The 26,486-nt window shown below is 35.2% G+C and overlaps 1 protein-coding gene and 1 non-coding gene across 3 annotated transcripts; one reads left to right on the top strand and one right to left on the bottom strand.

The window, feature by feature from the left end:
* Positions 1 to 3,359: 3,359 nt before the first annotated feature.
* LOC145580483 (small nucleolar RNA R71) lies at positions 3,360 to 3,466 on the bottom strand. The gene has a single exon (XR_014099513.1). It is a non-coding gene; the product is annotated as a small nucleolar RNA R71 (small nucleolar RNA).
* Positions 3,467 to 10,332: 6,866 nt separating this feature from the next.
* Positions 10,333 to 25,834, top strand: LOC145579990 (1-phosphatidylinositol-3-phosphate 5-kinase FAB1B-like). 2 transcript variants are annotated; one of them, XM_081637304.1, is made up of 14 exons: positions 10,333 to 10,529; positions 10,933 to 10,969; positions 11,049 to 11,868; positions 14,288 to 14,968; positions 17,430 to 17,583; positions 17,844 to 18,188; positions 18,589 to 19,452; positions 19,548 to 19,879; positions 21,525 to 21,648; positions 21,731 to 21,901; positions 22,312 to 23,757; positions 24,173 to 24,278; positions 24,381 to 24,439; positions 25,346 to 25,834. In XM_081637304.1, the coding sequence occupies exons 3-14, from the start codon at positions 11,252 to 11,254 to the stop codon at positions 25,646 to 25,648; spliced, it is 5,202 nt and encodes a 1,733-aa protein (XP_081493430.1). In that variant the 5' UTR covers positions 10,333 to 10,529; positions 10,933 to 10,969; positions 11,049 to 11,251; the 3' UTR covers positions 25,649 to 25,834. The 2 variants fall into 2 exon arrangements, with proteins under 2 accessions (XP_081493430.1, XP_081493429.1); XM_081637303.1 differs by having other exon boundaries at positions 10,335 to 10,529; positions 24,173 to 24,439.
* The last annotated feature ends 652 nt before the right edge of the window (positions 25,835 to 26,486 follow it).

The following is a 26,486-nucleotide window of genomic DNA, read 5'->3' as shown; positions in this document are numbered from 1 at the left end:
TTTTGGAGCCCAAGGCCGGCTAGAGCCATCGAGCCGATGATTAAGGGCTCGGTATTTGGAATACCGAGGTTTGGACCGAGTATTCAAGACCCGAAGAGGAGATCCAGATTAGGCCGAGGAGTCGAGCCCAATCAGAAGTCCAAAGCCTCGAGGAGCCACAAGGGCCCGATCGGGCAAGCTTAGCTCGATCGGGCAAGAAGCGCAGCAAGCCAAGGTCGAGTGGCCCAAGGCGCGCCCGATCGTGCGAGGGTGATATGTCTATTTTATATAGTGTTTTACCCCCGTCCCTTGGTCATAATTAGTAGTGTTTTTGGCTCTTTCGGGCCACTTTTATTACTAATATGTGTTTTCTAGTGTTTTCGTAGTTTTGGTTGAGTTTTGCAGGGAATTGCACCTTTGGAGCATTTTCCCGGGATTTTTTATGAAGCAACTACGAGCATTGGAAGAACGCGACCACTTTTGGAGCCCAAGGCCGGTTAGAGCCATCGAGCCGGTGATTAAGGGCTCGGTTATTTGGATCACGAGGCAATTGGACCATGTATTCGAGACCCGAGAGGAAATATGGATTGGGCCGAGAAATCTAGCCCAATTGAAGTCCAAAGCCTTGAAGATAAAGATCGGGCCCGATCGGGCAAGTAATCGCCCGATCGGGCGGATGCGCGTGGGAGTGCCATCAAGGGAAGGCGCGCCCGATCGGGTGAGCTGCTAGCTCGATCGGGCGCGGCATCTAAGAAGACCTGTGCGACAAAAAAAGGCGCGCCCGATCGGGCGGCCTCTAGCCCGATCGGGCGCGTGTTTCTGGAGAAGTGTTTTTGACGAGAAATTAGTTTCTAATTAGGAGTTGTTTTCTAGTTTTGTTTAAATTCGTTTTTGTACGGATTAATTAGTATTCTCTACCTCTTCTTCTTCTTCTTCTTCTCTTATCTCCTCTCTCTTAGACTTTCTCTCTCTACTTAGTTTTCTCTCTTTTAATCTCTCTCTAAACTTTTGTTCTTAATTCTTCCATTAATTCCAGATTTATTTCAGTGACGATTTCTCTTCCCTTAATCTTAGTTATTTATTTTATTTCTTTCATCATGATTTATTTTATTATTTTGATCAGTTTAGTTTTTATTATGTGTGAGTAGTCTAATTTCTAGGGTTTATGGGGATCTAATAAATAATATGAAGGGGTAAATTATTGTTGTTGATTATCAATGCTAGATTAATTTCCTATTGATTGATTAAATGCTCTGTGACTAGATTAGGCCTATCTTTTATGCATGAGTTTGACAATATTGATTCAAGAATCGAGAGATGAGAATTGATGTTTAGGTCTAGTTTCAATAGGCAAGTTAATTTATAAATGGTTAAGTCAAGATTCGAGAGATGAGATTTAATACCGGTAAATTAATTGTGTGATTGTAATAAGTAGCGAGAGCCCTTTACAATCTGGTTAATTGATGCATTGATGATTGACTATTATTGATTATTGGTATTGCATGATAATTTCTTATTGGATTGTTTTAATGTTTTACAATTGCGGCTTGTAAAAATATAGCAATATTAAATTGATGAATCGAGCAGATGTTAATTTGATATTAAAGGCTATTTTCAATAAGAGCTTAGATCTAGTAAATTGCGAGAGCCTGTTAGATCTATGTTGATTAATAAATTGCGAGAGCCTGTTAATCATGTTATCTATGCCATGTCAATGATTGATTACCCTATTTTACCCTAGAGTATTATTTATTGGTGAACCTATACCCTAGATCCCTTTATATATTGTTTTCTCCCTACTCTTATTCTTTGTAGTTTAGTCTCATACTTAATTATAAATATTGGTTACTTAAATAATTTAGATTATAATAATTAATTGGAAGTAAAAAGACTTGTTTCCCTGTGGAGATCGACCCTACTTCCCTATCTACCTTAGTTAGTGATTTAGGTATTTATTTTTGATTAGGGGATACGACTTTACCCTGTCAGAGGGTTAGCACGATCGGGCGGTGCTGCTGAGGAGAATGTGTTAGCAAAAAGGCGCGCCCGATCGGGCGGCCTCTAGCCCGATCGGGCGCGTGTTTCTGGAGAAGCACTTTTGTCGAGCAATTAGTTTCTAATTAGGAGTTGTTTTTGTTTTAGTTTAAGTACGTTTTTAGGACGATGAATTTGGAGGATCTTCTTCTTCTTCTCTTAATCCTTTTCTCTTAGACTTTCTCTCTCTACTTAGTTTTCTCTCTCTTAATCTCTTTCTAAACTTTTGTTCTTAATTCTTTCATTAATTCCATATTTATTTCGGTAACGATTTCTCTTCCCTTAATCTTAGTTATTTATTTTATTCCTTTGATCATGATTTATTTATTTGGTTTGTTTAGTTTATATTTAATTATGTGTGAGTAGTCTAATTTCTAGGGTTTATGGGGATCTAATAAATAATATGAAGGGGTAAATTATTGTTGTTGATTATCAATGCTAGATTAATTTCCTATTGATTGATTTAATGCTCTGTGACTAGATTAGGCCTATCTTTTATGCATGAGTTTGACAATATTGATTAGATTATAATAATTAATTAGGAGTAAAAAGACTTGTTTCCCTGTGGAGATTGACCCTACTTCCCTATCTACTTTAGTTAGAGGACTTAGGAATTATTTTTGATTAGGGGATACGACTTTACCCTGTCAAAATTTGGCACCGTTGCCGGGGAAACGGTTTTATTTTTATTTCTGATTGTTTTTGTAGTCTAGATTATTTCTCTTTTGTCTCAGAGAGCGTTAGTTCTCTGAGACAAATCTCATATTTGCTTCTAGTTTTTGTTTATGCCCAGGTGTTCCAGATCAGGTTATATCCCATTCGATCCTGAGATCGAACGTTCCTTCCATAGACAGAAAAACTTCTACAAGCAAATTCTGGCGGATTCTGGTGATACTAACAATAATCACCGCGATCCTCCGACTGATTCTAGCAATTCAGAGACATCATCAGACACAGAATCAGAGATGGCGGCTCCAAAGAAGCTTAGTGATTATTCACAACCAAAGCTTACGGACTTTCCACATCTCACCCCTACTCCGGCTCTTGATGGGGTTCAATTTGAAATCAAACCTCAATTTATAACGATGATAGAGAGGAAGCAATTCAGTGGAGCCAAGGGTGAAGACCCGAATCTTCACATTGCCGACTATTGTCAATATTGCAACACCATCAGGCAAGCCGGGGTCACTCAAGACCAAATCAGGGAGATTCTCTTTCCCTTTTCTTTAACTGGAAAAGCTAAATTGTGGTTTAATGGCTTAAATAGAACTACACTTGGTATAAATGACTGGGAAACTCTTGTTTTGAATTTCTATGACAAGTATTATCCTGCAGAGAGAACAGCAGTACTACGAAGTGCAATTTAGAACTTTGCCCAAGAAGCCGACGAGTCTTTATATGAGGCTTGGGAGAGGTTCAAGGACCTACAAAGAGAATGCCCCCACCACGATTTAGCACAATGGCAGTTAATCCAAGCCTTTTATAACGGCATTGGAAATTCTTCCAGAATAATTTTAGACTCTGCAGCTAGTGGGAGATTTATGAATCTTAATGTTGATGATGCAGGTCAGGTTATTGAAGATATGGCGATACACAATTCCCAATTATGGGAATCCCAGAGGATTTGCTAACAAGGGGAAACATAGTGTCGACTCTGTATCCTTTTTGCAAGCTCAACTGACCTCTATTTGCCAAAAATTAGATAATCTGAGCACTGCTAATGTAGCTAATGTTTCTGCAATTAATAATAATTCTAATGAGGCTTTCTGTGAAAATTGTGGTATTGTAGGTCATTGGGAGCAGGATTGCAGGAGTTATGTGGAGCAAGTTAATGCCTTCCAAGCTTATAGGCAGAATAACCCATACTCCAACACTTACAATCCTGGGTATCGGAATCATCCATACCTTTCCTACCGGAGCACTAATGTTCAGAATCCACCACCACAAGAACCATAGGTGCCACAGCAACAGCAGCAGAAGTATTATCACCCAAATGCTAGCCAGAAGAATCAACCACAACAACCCCCCCTCTTCTTCCGACACTTCTTTGGGGGAAATTAGAGCAATGTTGGTCAATATGCAAAAGCACATGGAGAGCAGAGATGCGACAATTGATCAAATTTTAGCGCATAATAAAATTGTAGATAATCAAATTGCGCAACTCTCCGCTACTCTACACAGGGAGCCCTGCCGGCACAGCCGACTATGCCTACGGATCAAGCATTTGCCATTACTCTAAGGAGTGGTTCAAACTATGAAGGGCCCTCTATGCCCAGAGTTGATGAACCTATTTTATTAAATAATGCTAATCTTGATTCCATTAAACCAAACAATGTAGTTGCTAGCCCTGCAGGGCTAGAGGATAATACTAACACATCTAATTCTACATTGCAGGGTAAAACTCTAGAGAAGGTAGCTACTCCAGACAAAGATAAGAATGCTCAAAAGCCAATTATCAAACTTCCTTTCCCCAATCGTCAATTGAAGACAAACTTGGATAAGCAGTTTGGTAAGTTTCTGGAGGTGGTAAAAGATTTGAAGGTAACAGTTCCTTTTACTGAATTGATCACACAAATCCCCTCATATTCAAAATTTATGAAGGAAATATTGACGAGGAAAAGGTCTATTAGTGCGGTAGAGACAGTAGCTTTCACTGCAGAGTGTAGTGCCGTACTTCAAAATAAGTCTCCACCTAAGTTAAAAGATCCGGGTAGTTTTTCTATCCCTTGTCATATTGGTAATCTCTTGATCGATAATGCATTATGTGATTTGGGTGCTAGTGTTAGCGTCATGCCATTATCTGTGTGTTCTAAGTTGAATATGGGTAAATTAAAAGCTACCAATATAACTCTGCAAATGGCCGACTGTTCTTTCAAATACCCCCTAGGTGTTTTAGAGGATGTTCCCGTCAGAGTAGGTAAATTTTATATACCTGTGGATTTTGTTGTTCTTGATATGGCTGAGGATATGCACACCCCAATTATTTTGGGTAGACCATTCCTTAACACTGCAGGAGCAGTCATAGATGTTAGAAGTGGTAAGTTAACACTATCAGTAGGGGACGATAAAGTTGTTTTTAATCTGAATAATGCCCCCAAAAGCTCCATGACTGAGGAGAAATGTTTCAGTGTCAATGTGGTTGTAAATTATTCTAACAAGCCCCAAGCTCTTGAAAAAGATCCCTTGGAGGCGGTATCTTGTGTTGCATCCTTTTCAGATGAGATAGACAAATGGCAGAAGGAAGTCGATGCAATAGAAAGAGCACTCTACAATGTTGGCCTTGGTTTCGAGGATGAACAAGTGGAACCGATCGAGCAAGTTGTGCGAATCGAGCCCACGGTAAGTGTTCCGCCAGATCGAGTTGCAAGTGTTGAACGCAATGACAATTTGAAGCAACATTCGATCGAAGAAGGGTTTTTAGTGCGTAGCATTGAAGATTCCCCATTCCAAGTCAAGGAGGATCCACCAGATAAGGATCCACCGATCGGGCGCGTGTTTCTGGAGAAGCACTTTTGTCGAGCAATTAGTTTCTAATTAGGAGTTGTTTTTGTTTTAGTTTAAGTACGTTTTTAGGACGATGAATTTGGAGGATCTTCTTCTTCTTCTCTTAATCCTTTTCTCTTAGACTTTCTCTCTCTACTTAGTTTTCTCTCTCTTAATCTCTTTCTAAACTTTTGTTCTTAATTCTTTCATTAATTCCATATTTATTTCGGTAACGATTTCTCTTCCCTTAATCTTAGTTATTTATTTTATTCCTTTGATCATGATTTATTTATTTGGTTTGTTTAGTTTATATTTAATTATGTGTGAGTAGTCTAATTTCTAGGGTTTATGGGGATCTAATAAATAATATGAAGGGGTAAATTATTGTTGTTGATTATCAATGCTAGATTAATTTCCTATTGATTGATTTAATGCTCTGTGACTAGATTAGGCCTATCTTTTATGCATGAGTTTGACAATATTGATTCAAGAATCGAGAGATGAGAATTAATGTTTAGGTCTAGTTTCAATAGGCAAGTTAATTTATAAATGGTTAAGTCAAGATTCGAGAGATGAGATTTAATACCGATAAATTAGTTGTGTGATTGTAATAAGTAGCGAGAGCCCTTTACAATCTGGTTAATTGATGCATTGATGATTGACTATTATTGATTGATGGTATTGGATGATAATTTCTTATTGGATTGTTTTAATGTTTTACAATTGCGGCTTGTAAAAGTATAGCAATATTAAATTGATGAATCGAGCAGATGTTAATTTGATATTAAAGGCTATTTTCAATAAGAACTTAGATCTAGTAAATTGCGAGAGCCTGTTAGATCTATGTTGATTAATAAATTGCGAGAGCCTGTTAATTATGTTATTTATGCAATGTCAATGATTGATTACTATGTTTTACCCTGGAGTATTATTTATTGGTGAACCTATGCCCTAGATCCTTTTATATATTGTTTTCTCCCTATTCCTATTCTTTGTAGTTTAGTTTCATACTCAATTATAAATATTAGTTACTTAGATAATTTAGATTATAATAATTAATTAGGAGTAAAAAGACTTGTTTCCCTGTGGAGATCGACCCTACTTCCCTATCTACTTTAGTTAGAGGACTTAGGAATTATTTTTGATTAGGGGATACGACTTTACCCTGTCACGCACCTTGCACAATTAGAGCACAAATAATACTTGCAATATAAAATAGTGCACGTCATACGAAATTCACAATGTATAACCAAACAATTTAACTCAGTCATCCCTATACATGATACTAAGTTCTCGATCTGTCATCCTTAAACATGCACCTAAAAGAAAGGTTTCGTAACTTGTACGTACCTTGAGCAAACGAATTGGTATGCCACTTTACTAACTAGAAATCACCTTCAATAAACTCCACTCCTAAGCCAAATAATAACATCTCAATCAATACCCAATCAATCAAATTTACAGCAATACCAACTTACTTTAAAACCTTCAAAATCCAAATCAAACAACACTTTAAAACCTTCCCTTTAGTTAAAATTAAAGGCTTATATATAGTTCTTTAAATTTTCTTCATAAAAACCTTAAAATACACTCTTATACATGAAATTACAGCAAGTTCAAAGTCTAATAAAAATCTGAAAATTATATAAAAACCCCTAATAATCTCCCTTTTTAATGGGTGATTAAACCCTCTTTATAAAACATCAAAAGTAGTACTTAGAAACTATTTCCAACACTTAAAACTTCAATAAAAACATATATTTATGCTTAATTAACTTTAAACATGATTAATTTTATTAATCAAACTCAAGGATAATATTTTAAGTATAAAAAAAACTTCGTTAAAATCAAAAACTGCCCGAAAATCATATTTAGAGGCTGAATTTGGCCACGAGAGGGTGGTGCTCACTACAATAAGTAGTGAGTCTTTCTTAAAACATTGTTTCCACATGGAAAACACTGCTTTTTCATCAAAATCGGATGAGTTCAGAATCTGATCGGGATTAAAACGGGATTAATATTAACGAACGAAAATCTAAAAATTAAAACACGAATCTATGTGTTCAAAATAATCCGGAATTATGTTAAACTAATCATTAGTTATAATCACCAAAATTTCAAAACATCATTAATATAAAAGCCCTAAATCAATTGTTCATAAAAAACCTAAAATCATGATTTTCAATAAATTGAAACCCTAGGTTTATAATTCATAAAATATGAAATTTATAACATAAATATAATATGAAATTTATAATCTTTATACCATTAAAATATAATTTGATACTAAAAATATAATCTTTATACTAAAATCAAAACCCAAAACAATTAAATTAACATTAAGCAAAATAATGAAACAAAGGAGGATGAAAATTAGACTAACCTTTTTGTGTGGAAATTTTTTTGGAGATTCATGGGGTATTTATAGAAGAGAATTATTGTAGGGTAAAAAGAAATATTGGGCCTCATAAAAATAATGGGTCGATTAAGTAAACAAATGGGTTAGGCTTGTGTGATTGGACATAAATTGTAGAATAAAGGTGCATAAAATAATTTGTTCAAATAATTTTCGACCCAGATTAATAATTTGAAACTTTTGAAATTAAATTATGAAAAATAACAAATAAATATTATGAATAAAATAAATTTTCATTTATAAAATATTTAAAAATACGGGGGAATTACAAATATACTGCAAAAGTAAGAAATGAGACATTTATTTTGAATCAATGAGAAAATATATGGCCCTGTTTGATAGTAAGCTTATTGGGGGTATATTAGCTTATTTGACTAACTTTAGCTGATTGACTAGTTAAACAAGCTAATACAAGTGTTTGGTAGTAAGCTTATTGAAAGAGCTTATTCCACTAAATAAGCTCTTTTTGAAAAAGCTCATTTTAGGAGCTTTTTCAATTAACTTATTAATTAATTATTGTGAAATGACACTTATAACCTCATTTAATTTAAAATCCTATCTAAATTACCTACCCCATAATTAGTTTATTGGTCATTTCACATACTCAATCACCTTTAAGCTATCAGCTATTTACCAAACACTTTTATATAATCAGTTAATACAATAAGTTAGTCAAATCAGTTAATAAAATCAGCTAGTCAAAATCAGCTAATTCAATCAGTTTCAGCTTTCAGTTTTCTCCCAAACAGGGCCATAACTTTTTTCCCCCTAAAGTAAGTGAAAATTGGGGAATAATTCCAAGTGTACATGTATTAGGCTATGTTTTACTTCATGGTATATAAGAAATATGTTACTTATTTCAAATTGAGTAACTTTTGTATATGTACAATAATTTACTATACATCGAGGGTCACTTTTATCAAATTTAGGGTCACTTTTATAATTTTTTGGGTAACTTTTATCAATAAAGCGAAAATACTTAGTAAGCTTTATTTATGTCAGGGTAACTTTTATTCATATTAGGATAACTTTTGCTCATTTTAGGGTAACTTTATAACGGATGTACAATAATATTGTACATCCAATTTATTAAAAGTTTGTCTTTCAAATTAGTTTGACCTAGAGGTGATCAACTATGGCCCGATCTGTTCCACCCGAAAAACTAGTGGGTTTGGGCTAGTCAAAATCACAATTTTAGTTAAAAAGCCTGACACTTTTTAACGGATTTGGGCACGAGTTTTCTCACTAAAGCTCGGCCCGCCCCAAATTTTGATCACCTTTAGTTTGACCAATGTTTGATCAAAGCTAGCTTGGAGCAAATATTGCTTTTAAAAAAAAAAGGCTTGATCAAAAGATAGTTCGCAACAACTGTTTATTTTTTCTTTTCGATTTTTTGGCAACCTAAAAATTCAGTTTTAATTAAATTTTTTTCTCAATCTGATTTTGCCATGAAAAACATGTTATTTTCGGGCCAAAATTGTGGTTTGGACATGGGTTTGAGGTTGGACCCAACCCGAAGCCTTTGGGGCAAAGCTCGACCCAACACGTGATCACCCCTGTTTCACATTAGACAAAAAAAGTTCCGGTTAAATGAAAAAAATAAGTTCAGATTAGATTTATCGCTTTGTTGCTTATTTTTATAATTCTAAACTAGAATAGACCTTATGATTTTTAATTATGTACATTTATTTCATGTTTATAATTTTGTTAATAATTGACTTAGATGGTTAAATACCATTTATTTTTATTGTTTGATCAGTGTAGATGTTATAGAGTATAAAAAAAACTAGTTTAGATTTTTTTTTTCCTTCATTCTTTTTTTTTTTTTTTTTTTTTTTTTTTTTTTTTTTACTATGTTAACTTTGATTACTCTATATAATAATTTAAAAACATAATAAAAACATGATTTATCATGAAATATATTGATAGATAGCTATATTAATATTTCGTACAAGGTTTTATATCAAAGATGTTTTTATTTTTATTTTTTACAAAATTATTTTTTTTTTTAAAGAAAGAAATACGAAACTATTTTTATGATTTAATTATTAATGTATAATTATATAAAAATTATCCTTCAAAAAAAAAATATAAAAAAAAAAAATTTCCCTTAATAAAAATACTAGTATAAATAATTAAAATCAAGGTAAATTAGTGCATAAGCAAATGTAAAGTTCGATTGAGTCAATTTTGAGACAACGGGATAATATCCGTAACGTTTATAAGGTTTTGCCATGTGGCAATGAAATAAAAAATAACGGCCCGTCAAAACAAAGAAGACATCGCCATTGATGACTCGACACTTACCTTTCCAATGGACTCTAATGATTCTTGTGAATCCAGTTAATACTAATTTAACTTTTTCCATCAACCTAATCAATATTTATACTATAAAATACAATAAAACATTTTCTGGCCACCATTTGTTTCCTAGTATTTCAGATTTATTATTTATATTTTTCCAACCTATAATAAAATATAGAAAAATAAATAAAATTTGCGGTGGTCTTTGATACAGAACTCACTTTGGATTTTTTTTTCCTGATCTTTTCATACAATTGATTACTCAAGCAAGAGAAAAAAGTGAGAACTTTTGCAGAATTGTTAAATTGATAAGGTAAATTTTTTAATTTTGTTAAATTTCTGGGCTATGAAAGTTGAATGCATTTTTTTACTCCTTAATATATAATTTAAATTTATACTTGGGCAATTCGATTTCAAGCCTTTTGAGGCGATTAAAAGTAAGAGTACTTTCAATTTTTTGATGTTATGGAGTTTGTGGACTGAATTAATTTGAAATCTTTGTTATTTTGAATTGGGGTTTATGGTTTTTTTTTTTTTTTTTTTTTTTTTTTTTTTTTTTTTAAATTTTTATTTATTTATTTATTTTTAATTTTTATTTAATGATTCCAGTAACCAGTATACCCCATTTCATAGTTGAATTTGTTAATTGTGAATATGATTTTATTTTTAATTTATTTTGTAATTTTTAATTGGGTTTTGATTCTGGTGATTTGCAGTTTTTCTTGAGTTGCTTGCTGTTTCGGCTGCATAAAGGTAAGAGTTAAATTCCCAATTTTATAGTTTATTTTAAGGTTATATGATTCAATTATGCATGATCATACTTTTTTAACAGGTGATTGTTACTGTTGGATATTGTGTTGCTGAGCTTATAGTAATAACTTGGGTTGGGTGAAAGTGGGAAAAGGGAGAAGGTTTGTTTGAGCTTTTGTGGGTGTGGTTGAATTGATTGAATACAAGCTATTGCTACTATTGGGGGTTTGGGTGGAATGAAAATATGATTATGAGACTGGTCAGGGGACATTTTCGACGTCGTCGATGGGTTCCCCTGACAAAAAGCTATTGGGTATTGTGAACTTTTGGGGTCCCCGGAAATGCGAACCGGCCAATGTGTCGAGGGTTTTTTGGATGCCGGATCAGAGCTGCCGGGTGTGTTATGAGTGTGATTCCCAGTTTACGGTGTTTAATAGAAGGCATCATTGCCGGCTCTGTGGTCGAGTTTTCTGTGCTAAGTGTACGGCTCACTCAATTCCAATCCTTTCGGACGAGTCCAAGAGTGATCGAGAGGATAGCGATAGAATCAGGGTTTGTAACTATTGCTTCAGGCAATGGGAGCAAGGATTGGTGACCGATAACCATGAAACTGGTGGTGCTTCTAGTCCAGGGCTTAGTCCATCTCCTTCAGCTATTAGCTTGGGGAGTCTTAATACCAGCTTTACTGGTGATAGCATCGCAAGTACAGTGAATTCAATGGCCTACTCAACTGGGCCATACGAGCATGTGACCTATGGTTCTTCTACGAATCTTGAGCAATCTTCCCAATCAGGACAACATAATCAAAGCAATGGAGCATCTGATCCAATCAGTATAAATACGTATGTGGATGTTGGAGATCTATCTTCAAATGATAATCAATATGGTTTATGTGTTAATAGGTACTTTTTTCTTCTAAGACCTTTACTGCCTTTTTCTTTTTTCTTTTAATTGAATTATCCTATCATAGATTTGTCCTTAATGTGCTTCGATATTCTAGCCCTTCATATTTTTTATTGTATACTTAAGATTTGTACTTGGAGTGTAAGATGATACTGGCATAATGAGTTGATTCAAAGCAGCCTCTCGTGAATTGAGAACAAGTTAACTTTGATTTCTTTTCCACAGAGTTGATATATTTATCATTTTTTCATCAGATTTTCTTATAGTAGTTTAGATGCAGGATTGGGAAAAAAGGGGAACGTTTGTTAATAAAACAGCAGCATTAGTTTCATAGCACAATAAGTGCCCAGGTCTATAGCCAACCTTTTCTGATGGAACTTCAAGATAGAACTTCAATGGCACACTTAAAGTATCAATTTAGTATTGACTAAAAGGTTATTCCTACTAGTACTACTCCCTCCGTTCCTTAAAAATTTGCTCCACTTTTCTTTTTGGGTTGTCCCTTTAAGTTCACTCCATTACATAAACGGCTATCAGGGCCACTACTTTACTCTCCCAAATTTTTTTTTGGTCCCACCAATTTTCTCTCTCATAACTTCAATCAACCAAAACTTAATAAAGTGAACATATGCCTTTGGGGCAAATATAAAGGAACAAAGGGAGTATGATTTAATGAGCATATCACTCACTTTTCCCAATGCATCAATTAGATCCTACTTCTCTCCCCCCTCTCACTGGGGCAAATCCCTGTTTTCAGAGGGTAGTCATTGATGAAGTTGTAATTGATTGCCCTATGATCTCACTTATTTGGCCGTACCCATGTAATGAACTGATATTTACTGCTTACTAACTCATGCAAATAACAGTAGAATTATAGAGAAAGATTGATTCTTTGAATAATGTAGATAATCTGATTTTTGTAAGTTGCAAGAAATAATAAAGACGGAAGCTTTAAGATTGATTGATAATGGTGGAAGGGCTACAAATGATAATTTAATATCTTAAGGCTATCAATCTTCGTTAGTGAGTTTAGCTCACAACTCTCTAAAATGGCTTTAGGCCATAACTCTCCAAAAGATTCAAACCAAATTTCTGCCTATCTATTTCCTTCCCTTCCCTCTCTATTTATACTAAGGAGTAAGGACTATTAACCTAGTGAGCTAATATTACTAGAATACCTATACTACCCCTCTTTAGGTTGATCTATTACAACCCATTTCTGTTTTTCATTGATGTATTGAGTTGCCAATATTGATCAGACATCAAATGGTCTAAAACCAAGAAATATGTAAACCAGGAGGCCTTCCTTGAATAATATTTTGCTATATTGCTTGCTCCAAAGCCTACCATGTATTAGCAGTTGTTTCTGGCTGGTGTTCTCCTTGTAAGGTAAGGAAGCAAGCAAGGTTTATTTTTTTGAATTTTAAATACTTATTCTCTTAATTCTGTTCTTTGCTTTGGTGAACTTGCAGTGTTGTTTGCATTTTGTAAGTTACATGGATTGACTCCCTCCACCCCACCCCCAAATGACTATTTGCAATATTTTTTAAGGGGGGGTTTAGGAGGAATGTGAGTGAGCAGTCTGCTGTTTTATTCTGTAGTAAATGGTTTCCTTGAGCTTATAACTTCTCTACGTTGACTTTGCCAATGAATTTGACCTGATAAAACAATTAAGTATCTTTCATGAGTGAAAATGGCGAAGACGATTCAAGAGGCGTCAAATATTAGAATTTCTACCTAACGAGTGGCAACTGTGGTATTTTTCATGAAGATAAAACAATTTAGTTTCCTTATCCGTGGAAAACGATGATGATAACCACACAATTAAGATCTCTGCTGATTTGCTGAAATAAAATGTTGTGTAATATATAGTTTAGAAATAGGAACCCATAGCATGATAGCTGGATGGATATTCTCTCTCATTTAGGAATCTGGACTTAGCATTGAAATCTCAACAGCTTTTAAATTTCATATCCTAGCTCTTGTGTTTGAAATAAAAATATTCAAAATATCAAGTCTTGACTCTAAGATATTATGCACCAGGGGTTTTGGCGGGGGGGGGGGGGGGGGGGGGTGGGGAGCGTGTTTTTATACTTTAAACAGGCATAATGTTGATGACCTTGATGTATAATAATGAATCAGTTTTAAAAGTACTATGAGTGCTGTAAAATTGTTAATATTTCATTTTATAGCTACCTACCCAACTCAAGTGATTGTATCTCTCTGAGATTGGACATTTTAAATTGGCTATAGTGCCATGTTAGTTGTGTGTATTTGTTGTAATTTTGCCCTTGGTTTTCTTATTAGTTTATTTTGTTGTAATGTCCGATCTCATTCTTTGGTATTAGATCACACTTTTGTTGATATTTGCTGCACATTCTCTGATGATTATCTATTTGGTCTCGTCTCTTTTTTTAGGAGTGATGACGAGGAGAATGCAAATGGGGGGTATTTTGGTGCTGTTAATTTTGATGAACTTGACAATATGTATCAATCATGCAAAGGAGGTTTTGATGGAGAAAGCGATGATAGAAAAGCAATTAGTCCTTTGTCTTCTGTGGTCTTTGGCTCAGAGTTTCTGGAAGGAATTAAGGCTTCTGCGAATGAACCAGGCATTCCTAATAATAATGATGAATCTGAAGCTTCACTTTATGGGATTGAGAATGCAGATGTAGAAAATTTGGATTTTGAAAACAATGGGCTACTTTGGATCCCTCCAGAGCCTGAAGATGAAGATGATGACAGAGAAGCCGATCTTTTTGATGATGAGGATGATAGAGATGCTGGAGAATGGGCATATCAGAGCTCTTCAAGCAGCGTGGTCGGTGAGCTTCAGAGGGAAAAAGCAAACGAAGAACATCGGAAAGCTATGAGAAATGTTGTTGGTGGGCATTTCAGAGCACTCATAACACAGCTTTTGCAAGTCGAAAATCTTCCTGTTCGGGATGATGACGACAAAGAAAGCTGGCTGGACATAATCACTTCTCTGTCATGGGAGGCTGCTTCACTTCTTAAGCCAGACATGACCAAAGGTAGTGGGATGGATCCTGGTGGGTATGTAAAAGTGAAATGCCTAGCATGTGGGAAACGAAGTAACAGGTTAGTTTGTATTGACGTTTTGGGTATTTTGTATCCAGTTACTTTTCATGTTCTTGTCCTTTTTTAACCTTTGTTGCCCAGAATTGTCTTTCTTCAACTTTAGAGTAAAACTTTTGACCTTCCAAACCTCAACAGTTCTGGATTTTATTTCAAGTAATGTTATAGTATCATACTAGTTTAGTTCCCGTGCGATGCCTAGTTTTAAACAAACACAGTGTGAGATTTGTTCATAATATGGAGAAAGAAAGTTTTCTATTCTGTAAATTTTTTGTTTACATTGTAAGTAATTTCTGCTATAGCATATTAGTTATAAAATATACACAAAAAAAAATAATAATAATAATAATAAAAAAAAAATCACAATGAACACTTTTGAACATTGAAATGTTAACATACGTGTAAAAAAAACAAGACTTGGTAGGGACAAAGAATAAAGCATATGAAAGGTTTATTAGATAAAAAAAAACAAAGGTAAAAGTAAAAATTTAAAAAAATGATAAAAAATAATAACATCATCATAGCAAATTGGCGGGAAAAAAAAATCAATGTCAGAGTGAAATGTGTAGTTGTGTACAATTTGGAGAAGGGATGATGTCAGTAACATTTTGTTTTAGTATTAGTTAAAAGATTCTTTGACATTAATAAAAACACTCTTCTCCTACTGCAATCGTTAATTTTACTTGCTAAAAGCTAGGGATGTCAATGAGCTGAGCTGAATATTATCCTATTGAGCTAGGCTTGAAAAGAAGCACATGAGCCACCTCAACCAGCTTTATTTTTGCTTGTCCGAGCTTGGCTCAACTGAAATGAGAAATGAGAAAACCACAAAAAAGTTTCACGTGGCCTGTGTAAACATCCCAAAACTCACCCTATTTTCATGGGAATGTAAGTTACGGTCGTCTAAGCTTTCCGGGCCATGGATAGGTGGAAAACTATGAGGATCGCTCTTTGGTATACATATGTTAGTGACATGACAACTTGCGATTGACTTTATTCATTCTAGCAAATCCTTTTATATTTCTTTTGTTTTTGAAAATTTGAGCTTAAACTAGCTTATAAATGAACACGAACAAGCATATAAATGATTATGAACTAGTTGTTCACAAACCTAGATGAGTAGAGTCCTAAGTTGTTCAAGGTAGGCTCATTTACTAAACAAGCTTGACAATTATTTTATCTTATTTTTTTGGGAAATTCTCTTTGGTAATACTGTAGTTTTTAATTTTCTCAATGGTAAACTACGAAATTTTTTATTATCGTTGGTAAACTTGAATTTTTGTATTAAGCTAATCATAACATTAATGATAACTGTAGTTAAATATTTAACTATAGTTAATTAATTTATTTATTTTATTAATATTTTTTACTTAAAAAAAAAAGAAATAGTAACTTTTTCTTATAAAAAAAAAACCACCCCTTCTCCCTCCAGCCAATCACCACTCTCCGCCCCAACCCCACGCCAGCACCCAGCCTCTCTGTCACCGGCGCACCGACCTCCCCCTTCCCCCGAACCAGCAGCAGCCACCATCACCCACCGCGAGCCTCAGCCCAAATCCCCTTCCCTAAACAATGCCTACAAATTTCCCCAATTTGAACCTCTAAAACCTAGCACTGTAATTTCAACCTTCACATTTAATTTCGCCGGCGTCTTTTTTCAACCTTCTCATCTTCTCCTTCTCTGGCTGCAACCCTAACCTCGGCAAAACCCTTGAATCCCAAAATCCATCTCAATTTCACTACTTTTTGTGCGTGAAAGGGCGGATTTGTGGCGTTCCAGGGAACAGGAGAAGGGGGCGTTTTCGGGAAGGGGAGGTCGGAGGGGACGGATTTGGTGGGCGATCTAGTGAGGAGGGATGAGATCGGGGTGGGGGAGTGGGAGTAGGAGAGAGGAGATAGGAATCGGGGGTGAGGGAGGGTTGGGGGTCATCGGAAGGGAGGGAGGGGTAGGCGATCGCCGGAGCTTGGTGCCGTCGGCTAGGGAGGGGGCCAGGTGGTGGCTGGGTGAGTGGGGGAAGGGATTTTTTTTTTATTAATTTTACTATTAAAAAATAAATAATTAACCATGGTTAGACCTATAATTGGATTTAAACATCATTGATGTTACCATTTGAATATTATAGTAATTAGAGTTTACTAAGGATAATAAAAATTTACAATGTTACCAAAGAGAATTTCCCTATTTTTTTTTATATATTTTTTTTCCAATTAACAAACTAGTTTTGACCGAGTTTGTTCACGAGCACATCGGCTCATTGACATCCCTACTAAAAGCTTAGGTTGCTTTTTATGTAAATGCACCTTTTACTAGTCCTTTTAACCATATAGAAATGTTAGAGAAGACAAATCTATAAAGTTATGTTATTCCTTTTGCATAAGCTACAATGTAGGTTCATCTCATCTACATGTCCCCTAATATTTTTTTTTTCTTTTTTTTTTGTGTGTGGATCTTATCACCATTTAGTTTGGTGGTCAAAGGAGTCGTTTGTAAGAAGAATGTTGCTCATCGGCGAATGACTGCAAAGTTTGATAGACCTCGCCTTTTAATCCTTGGAGGGGCTTTGGAGTATCAGCGGGTCTCCACCCACTTATCTAGTTTTGACACATTGTTGCAACAGGTGCTGATTGTGCTATTTATTTACTTTTATATCTGTTTTATTCATCTTGTTTTTTGAGAAAGTATTGCCTTCACAAGTTTGTTGGACGGTTTTTTATGACGATTCATGTTAGCCGACCCCAAATCATTTTGGGACTAAGGCTTTGTTGTTATTGCATTCCCTTCACAAGTTTCAATATTTACCTTTTATTTAATAATTAACCAAAATTGATAGTTTTATAAATCCTTGATTAATGATATTTTTTTTAAAAACATATTTAGGAAATGGATCATCTGAAGATGGCTGTTGCTAAAATCAGTTCTCTTAATCCCAATATCTTATTGGTGGAAAAGTCTGTATCACGATTCGCCCAAGAGTATCTTCTTGAGCAAAACATATCTCTTGTACTAAATATCAAGAGGCCGCTCTTAGAGCGTATTGCTCGCTGCTCTGGCACACAAATTGTTCCCTCTGTTGACCATCTGAAGTCACAAACATTGGGTTATTGTGAATCCTTCCATGTGGACAAGTACTTTGAGGAGCATGGAAGTGCTGATCAGGGTGGGAAGAAACTGACAAAGACCTTGATGTTTTTTGAGGGGTGTCCAAAACCCTTGGGATGTACTGTAAGTTCGACAGTCATTTGCGTAAACAGATGTTAGCTAAATTGTCTTGCCATTTATTTGTCTTTAGGTAAAATTGTTTTGTAATGTGTATCCACTATCCCCCCTGTTTCAGTCATATAATAAATGAACTAAGTAAAAACAAAAGGATATTGGATTAATTGGAACAGTATTTTGCAATTTCTAGATTATACTGAACATTTTTTTATATCTAGAACCATTTTGAATAATTCCTAAAAAGAATATTCTTTTGCTCTGATCTTGTGATGTTTAATGTTTTCTTCAGTATATTAGTTGTTCTGTCAGCGGCGTCAGCTTATCTTATGTTATAATCCACAAGATTGGTGTTAGGCTTACCTTTGTAATTTTATTTAACTAACGGGAGTTACCCGCTTTATTTCAGATATTGCTCAAAGGAGCTTCTGGAGACGAGTTGAAAAAAGTGAAGCATGTTGTCCAGTATGGAATATTTGCTGCATATCATTTAGCTTTAGAAACATCATATCTTGCTGATGAGGGTGCTTCTCTGCCGGAACTTCCTTTGAAGTCTCCGATAACTGTTGCATTACCTGACAAACCGTTAAACATTAATAGATCCATCTCTACTGTATCTGATCTTGTTATCCCACCCACTGAAAGGCCCCAGAGTGAAAACAGTCGCCTGGTTTCACATGCTCCTTCGTTAATCACTACAAGCACTGTTCCTATATCAGAAAGAACTCGGTCAAGCTCTTTAAACGAGTACATGGAATCTTCCTTAAATTGTGTGAAGTCAATTGTTGACAGCTCTCCGGACTCTTCATTATATGATGTCCCTAATTCCATTTGTAATGATCTGCCCCAAGATGGTGTCTCAGAGCATGTCAGCAAATCAGGTGTGAAAAATTTTCCAGAAAGCCATTCCATATCTGTAAAACCAGATGATTGCCTTCCTGATGATTATGCAGCTGATAGTTCCTTTAGCACCTCATTACCATCTGGACACAGTGTTAGCAAGAGAAATGATGATTGTAGTGCAGCGACTGAACCTAATCCCAGCACAAATCTGTTAGATTTAAACTATAGTGACCAAAATGAGAAAGTGAAGCTGCTGAAGGAAGAATTTTCACCCTCACCTTCTGATGGTCATAGTATATTGGTGTCTTTAACGACACGCTGTGTCTGGAAAGGAGTTGTGTGTGAGAGGGCACATCTTTTCCGTATCAAGTACTACCGGAGCTTTGATAAGCCTCTAGGACGGTTTTTGCTGGATGATTTGTTTGATCAGGTATATTTCTTTAAATTATACATGATTTCTTTTGTCTGAAAATGTAAACCTCTGCCCAACTTTGACTGAAAGTGCTCTTTTGTGGATGATTGAAGAATTACCGTTGCCGTGTTTGTGAGATGCCATCAGAAGCACATATTCATTGTTACACTCATCAGCAAGGAAGCCTTACTATTTCGGTGAGAAAGCTTACTGAGTTTCCATTACCCGGGGAAAGGGACGGCAAAATCTGGATGTGGCATAGGTGCCTTCGTTGTCCTCGAGTTAACGGATTTCCTCCTGCTACTAGAAGAATTGTTATGTCTGATGCAGCATGGGGGCTGTCATTTGGAAAATTCTTAGAACTCAGCTTTTCAAACCATGCAGCTGCTAGCAGAGTTGCTAGTTGTGGCCACTCTCTTCACAAGGATTGTCTTAGATTTTATGGGTATGCATCTAAACTGACCCTGCATAAGTCCATTTGCTCTTTTCTCTTTAAAGTGATTACAATATATAAGGCAATAGATGCCCCTGTGAGCTCTTAAGATATTAATTCAATATGCTTAATTGGTCTAGATTGTGCTGCAATTTTCTTTTCTTTTGTTTATCAGTTAAATTGATCAATATATTGAGAGCATTTATGACTACACTTTAGTGTGGTTTACAAAAAGACTCTTACTTTAGTTTGAGGGCTTGAAGATGGTGTTTAACTATCACAAATTTTGCAATTTTTATGACTACATACCTTACTAAGTAAATGTATAAGTATAGCAACAGTGGCTACTTTAAGATGACAATAACAGCATCAACCATAAACCATTATGGATCTTTATGTTTGCAAGCTCTGTGGAGGTCCACATGTATGCATGCCCCTCTCTATACTAAGCTTGCGGGGAGGTTCTCGAAAGATCCATGGTCCATGGAAAACAATCTATAAGAAGTGTTATAACAAAAAGATGTTTATAGAGGTCCTAGACTATGCATAACTATCTGTCAAGATAATGATCATTTGTAGATAGCGTCTATTTCTTTGGTTCTTCCTCTTGAAGAAAATCCCAATCATGGAATTACCAATAATACATATGAGCAAATTCATACAAATGAATTGGCACAAAACCAACAATAAATAGTAATACACGCCAAAGCATAAGTCTATAAAATCTTTTTGAATTTGGAAATAAGACAGTAGATAAAATGATAAATATAGAACTGGATGTATTGTAAATTAATATGGCTGCATCTGAAGAAAGGACTCTCAACTGGGGAATGTGTAAGCTAGTTCCATTGACTTTATGGTTGTGTATTTGAAAGCTGTATGGAGAGGAATTTATAGATTTTTATTGGGAAAGACTTACCAGTCCAAGCATTTATATTGGTTTTTTGAGGATCTTGTACAATTGGAGTGAATAGCTTCAATATGAACATAATTTTCTTCTTTTGATTGCGTAGATGAGATCATGGATGATTCTATAGATTGATTTGTGTGATTTATATTTGCTTCTAGTCCTTTATCTATAGGTTTGGTAACTTGACACCCCGTTGTTACCTCTTTTATCATTTATTAAAAAAAATAAAACAAAAAAATACAAATAGCAAACTAGGTAATGTATACTAAAAGCAGATATGATTAGGAAAACCACAATCTGATTTTTGTTACTGATCAAGTGATCATTAGTTAGCAATTTAGCATCTCACTCTTTCATCTGTTACAAATTGCTTCATTGACCATAACTTCATGTCTCAGAATGCCTGAGGCCGTTTAAGACTTTAAGATGTTGACTTTTATTTGTGAGGAAAGTTGCATCTTTTTATCCCCATGTTTTCTGTGGAACTTGTTTTTAGAAGTGTGCTAATTACAATTGTTTTTATAGCTGTCTTTTGTGATGACATTTTTTGGGGAGACATTTCTGCTGTTTATTGTACTTGCTTTTTTTCTTGATATCGGTATTGCTTCTTTGGTAGTCCCTTGGTATAATTAGGGCCCTCTTGAATTTATATAGAAATTCTAGGGTGAGGATAGAAGTTTAGGGATTTGTTAGCAGATTGGGCACCATATATATTCAAGTTTTTCATATTGCTGTGCTCTGATGCAGGTGTGGACGGATGGTTGCTTGCTTTCGCTATGCACCAATTGTTGTTAATTCTGTCTTCCTTCCACCATCAAATCTGGAGTTCACTTGTGCTAATCTGGAATGGATCCAAAAAGAAGCAGATGAGGTGGGAAATCCTTTGTAGCTTGTGTAGTCTTGTATTATTGTGTTTCCTACAATTGTGGTGATTGTTTTGAGTTTTTTTACAGGTAAATGACCAGGCAGAGCTTCTGTATACTGAAGTCTGCAATTGCATTAATGAGATCTCAGAGAAATTTTCAAGGTCTGGATTATTGGAAAGTAACATAAAAGCTTGTGGATTGAGAAAACACATCATGGAACTAGATAAGATACTGAGGAAGGAGAAAGAAGAATTTGAGGTTCTCCCATTACACTGTTTACCTTTTTTTTTTAAAAAAGAAATATATTTATCACTCCTTTTTCTTCTGTAGTAGTTCCACAAAAGTTAATTAGAAAGTATCTGATAGGTAGTAGGGCAATAAGAAGCCAAAAAACATCATAATTTTATAACTTTGAATGATTGTATAGGTATGCTTAGGGTGTGTCTATGTATTAGAAGTTAACTGTAGAGAAACAAAGTTATCTTTCTGCAATTATAATGCTCAGACTTTCTGTTCCTACTTTACACCTGTTTTTGTTTGTCTCTACATGTTTCTTCTTTTTAATGTGCATCCGATTATTTGACCTCGAAATTAGCATGTTTATGGAAATGCCTACTGCGTAAAGGGAAATCATTCAGTGATTAATGACCAATTTGGAATTTTCACAGGAGTCCTTGCAAAAGGCATTGCAATCGGAAAGACAAGATGAAATTGACATCCTAGAAATCAACAGATTGAGGCTGCATTTATTAATCCAATCTTATGTATGGGACCAGCGCTTAATCTTTGCATCCAGTTTAGATGCAAAGATAACTCATTATGGATCAGATAGTCCTATACTGAAATCCATGGAGGAAACCTGCAATTATGTTGAAAAGACTAGTACAAATGCCGGTGGTGACGTAGCTAGAGAAGTGGGCAATTGTGGTTCTGTGATTTTAGATGGAAACATTGGAACAGATCTTAGCCAAGGTGTTAACATCAAAGAATTTAATAAAATGATGTGCAAGGAAGATCTCCATGGGATCAAAATGGGTGAAGTAGATCCAGCTAACTCTGTAAATGCGGTTCAGAGAATTTCAGCTGGACAATTCCCTATTGGGGTGAATTTATCTGATACTCTTGATGCGGCATGGATTGGTGAAATTCTCTCAGGAAGTGCCAACCCCAAGGAGAATGATGCAATAGATCCATCGAGCTCAGTCAGATCAGTTGCAGCAAGTCCCAATTCAGAGAAGCACAATGATGCCCGAGATGAGACGGAGATTCATCATGCTACTGGCATTGCTTTGCCTCCCATGAGTTCTGACTTATTGGACAGCTCCACTGATTGGTTAAAGATGCCCTTTATGAACATCTATCAATATACTGCATGGAATGCTCAAAAGCTTGATGCATTAGGGGACTATAACCCAGTTTTTGTTTCCTCATTTCGTGAATTGAAACGCCTAGGTGGTGCCAGACTGCTGCTTCCTGTGGGTGTTGATCATACTGTTATACCTGTTTATGATGATGAACCAACTAGTATCATAGCATACGCGCTTGTATCACCAGATTATAAAACTCAGATTTCAGATGACCCTGAGATGAAAAAGGATGGGATTGACTCTGCAATTTCTTTGACCAGCCTAGCGAGTTCCCTTTCACTCCATCCATTTGAAGCGGTTTCTGGGTCAATGAAAAGTTTTGGGTCTTCTGAAGAAAGCCTTTTGTCAATGTCTGGATCAAGAAACTCTCTCATCTTGGATCCGTTATTCTATACCAAGGCTTTGCATGCTAGAGTTTCATTTTCAGATAATGGTCCTCTTGGCAAAGTAAAATACACTGTCACTTGCTATTATGCAAAACGATTTGAGGCGTTGAGAAAGATTTGTTGCCCTTCTGAGATGGATTTCATCAGGTCTCTTAGCCGTTGTAAGAAATGGGGCGCTCAAGGTGGAAAGAGCAATGTCTTTTTCGCAAAGAGTTTAGATGATAGATTTATAATCAAACAAGTTACGAAGACAGAGTTGGAATCGTTTATCAAGTTTGCACCAGCTTATTTTAAATATTTGTCTGAGTCAATCGAAAGTTGCAGCCCTACCTGTCTGGCAAAGATCCTGGGCATTTATCAGGTATTATATATACATCATACTAAGCTGTGTTTTTTAGTTACAGAGTAATTTTGATTTTCTCATGTGATTTGGAGTTTGTGTAAATGCTGCTACATTCGCCAAATTCATTCCCCACTTCATTAATTGTCCTTGTCTTAATTGCATGCTCCCCTCATATGACCAATTCATTGATTTTTTGTTAAATTTGAGGGTTGATCCAAGCAGTATTTTTCCTTCTTTCTGTTCTACTTGGTTCCTTTCTTATCTTAATGCCCCTGCCTCCTAAGATACACAAAAGACCACAAGGTTGGATGAGAAATTCAATGTGTGTGTGTGTGTGTTGTGTTTTTTTTTTTTTTTTTTTTTTTTTTTTTTTTCTTGTGGAATTATTGACTGCAAATTTAATTTTCTCCGTTCTTTGGTGTGTATCTTAAAGGTTACATCCAAGCATATTAAAGGAGGGAAGGAGTTCAAGATGGACGTTTTAGTAATGGAGAATCTTTTATTCCGGCGTAATGTTGTACGACTTTATGATTTAAAAGGTTCTTGTAGATCACGATACAATCCAGATTCAACTGGTGGAAACAAAGTTTTACTTGATCAGAACTTGATCGAGACAATGCCTACTTCTCCAATTTTTGTAGGGAACAAGGCAAAAAGGCTGCTTGAACGAGCTGTTTGGAATGACACATCATTTTTAGCGGTAAGCCTGTACTATTAGGCACTTTTGGTGTGCTGAGATTGTTTGAAAATTATGTGAATTTTACCCCTCCTCCTATAGATTTAATGAATTGCATGCATTTCAGGGAGAGACCTTTTGTTATAGATTGTCAAAAATGGTTTCATCCCTTGATTCTGAATTTTTGGAATTTTATCTATACTGATGGGACCAGAAATAGCATGCTTGACCCATCCTAAGTTAGCTAGGGTAGCTTTGTAGGCTAGTTGATCAATGATGATTTGAAAATGAGAAGAGTGCTATAGCATTATCAAGAAGAGGGGAAAAGGAAGAGAGAACAATTGATTTTGGGATTTTAGTGGCTTTAGGTTTATTGATAAATTCTAACAATCAAGTGAGGGAAAAATAAAAAGAGGTAAAGATCTTATTACTAATATTAATTGGGAAGGAGAGATGGATAAAGATGAAGAGAGTCAAAACATGGGGAAGGGTGGTTTTGTAAAGATGAAGAGTGAGGGGGAGGAAGAAGACAAGGGAATATTATTTAATGACTTTAGATTGTTGTCATTGGTCATGTCAATATGGGGATGAAGTTTGACCTCTAGCAGTCAAGGTTAGCTGCTGGGACAGGATTAATTCCTTTGTATTGATAGATTCTATACTAGACGGTTCAGGAAGGGAGTTGAGACCAACCAAGTCGTAGTTTTCAAATTCAAAAATTAATGTCGTTTTGAAAGTACTTAATTAGAAGCTGTTGGTGAGAACTTACAATTACTTGTTTTTGGGCAAATTTTAGTTTCATAGTGTTCTGAATTTAAATCATGTATCTGAAACTGGACCTTGTATTCAGTGCTTGTGTTGGATCTAGCTTTTGGGAAGTTTTATTGCTGTTGCCTGTCTTCTGACTATTTTTATGTCTATTTTCTGCAGTCGATTGATGTGATGGATTATTCATTATTGGTTGGTATTGACGAAGAAAAGCGGGAGCTGGTGGTTGGTATTATTGATTTCATGAGGCAATATACATGGGACAAGCACCTTGAGACTTGGGTGAAGGCCTCAGGAATTCTTGGTGGTCCGAAGAATGCACAACCAACAGTCATCTCTCCTGATCAGTATAAAAAGCGGTTTAGGAAAGCTATGACAACCTACTTTCTTATGGTGCCTGATCAATGGTCTCCTCCAACGATCCTCCCGAGTGAACCTATGTTTGATGTTAATGAGGAGAACTAGAATTTGTAGTTTCACCTTGATTTGTTGTAGAGTCTCAGAGTCTTTGAATTTGTCACATCATAAGTGTATAGCTCCTGTTAAACATTTTTGTTGTAACTTCTTGTTTTGTCTTTACTTTATTCTTGTTACATTTATTAATTAACTTAGTTAATAAAAAAGGCCCTTTGAGTCATTTGATTTATTCCATATACCAGTTCTGGTTTGTATTTCATTGATGTGCTTGTAGCGTATACCAATTTTAAGATCCTAAAAACTCTTTGCCTTTTATTTCACAACTTCCACGTTAAATCTATTGCGTTGGGTTTTTAACTTTTTACAAAGTAGGGATTTCTGTTATGCTTATGATTTTTCTTAAGAATTTTGTATGTGTTTATATTATGTAAGAAATATTGGATCATGTTAAGATATTGTAACAAAATCTTATACTGTAATATGTATGTGTAGTTTAACTTGAAAAAAGAAAATAAATATCAGTCGCATATATGTGTTGCTCAATTTTTATTTTTAATTTAAAGATGCGAATAAAGTTTTGAGAGTACTATACTACTCAAAACAATGTATTTATTTGTAGTCTATACTTTACTTTCATTATTGCATTTGTATTGTGTTATATCTTCCGTTATTATTTGTTTGTTGTTTAGTTAATTAGCTAAGATTTATATATCATCTTCCCTCAAAAAAAAAAAAAAAAAAAAAAAAAAACTTCTATATAATCTATAATAAGTAGCTTATCAGCCACTTTCACATACTAGTATATTTTGTTTCTGAGTATGAGTTTGTTACAAAAGTACATGTTATTCTAAAGTGATTACCTACAAAATTTGCTAACCAACCAACA

Source organism: Chenopodium album, chromosome 14 (genome assembly GCF_948465745.1).
Source record: "Chenopodium album chromosome 14, dcCheAlbu1.1, whole genome shotgun sequence".
In the NCBI taxonomy this organism is placed as follows: Eukaryota; Viridiplantae; Streptophyta; class Magnoliopsida; order Caryophyllales; family Amaranthaceae; genus Chenopodium; species Chenopodium album.
This window is presented reverse-complemented; position numbering and strand designations above follow the sequence as displayed.

Bases quoted from the DNA above. Each gene is read 5' to 3' on its own strand.
- LOC145579990 (XM_081637303.1), top strand. From the start codon at position 11,252: ATGGGTTCCCCTGACAAAAAGCTATTGGGTATTGTGAACTTTTGGGGT. The intron at 19,880-21,524 runs GTATGCATCTAA...GCTCTGATGCAG, and splicing joins GATTGTCTTAGATTTTATGG to GTGTGGACGGATGGTTGCTT. The intron at 21,902-22,311 runs GTTCTCCCATTA...GAATTTTCACAG, and splicing joins AGGAGAAAGAAGAATTTGAG to GAGTCCTTGCAAAAGGCATT.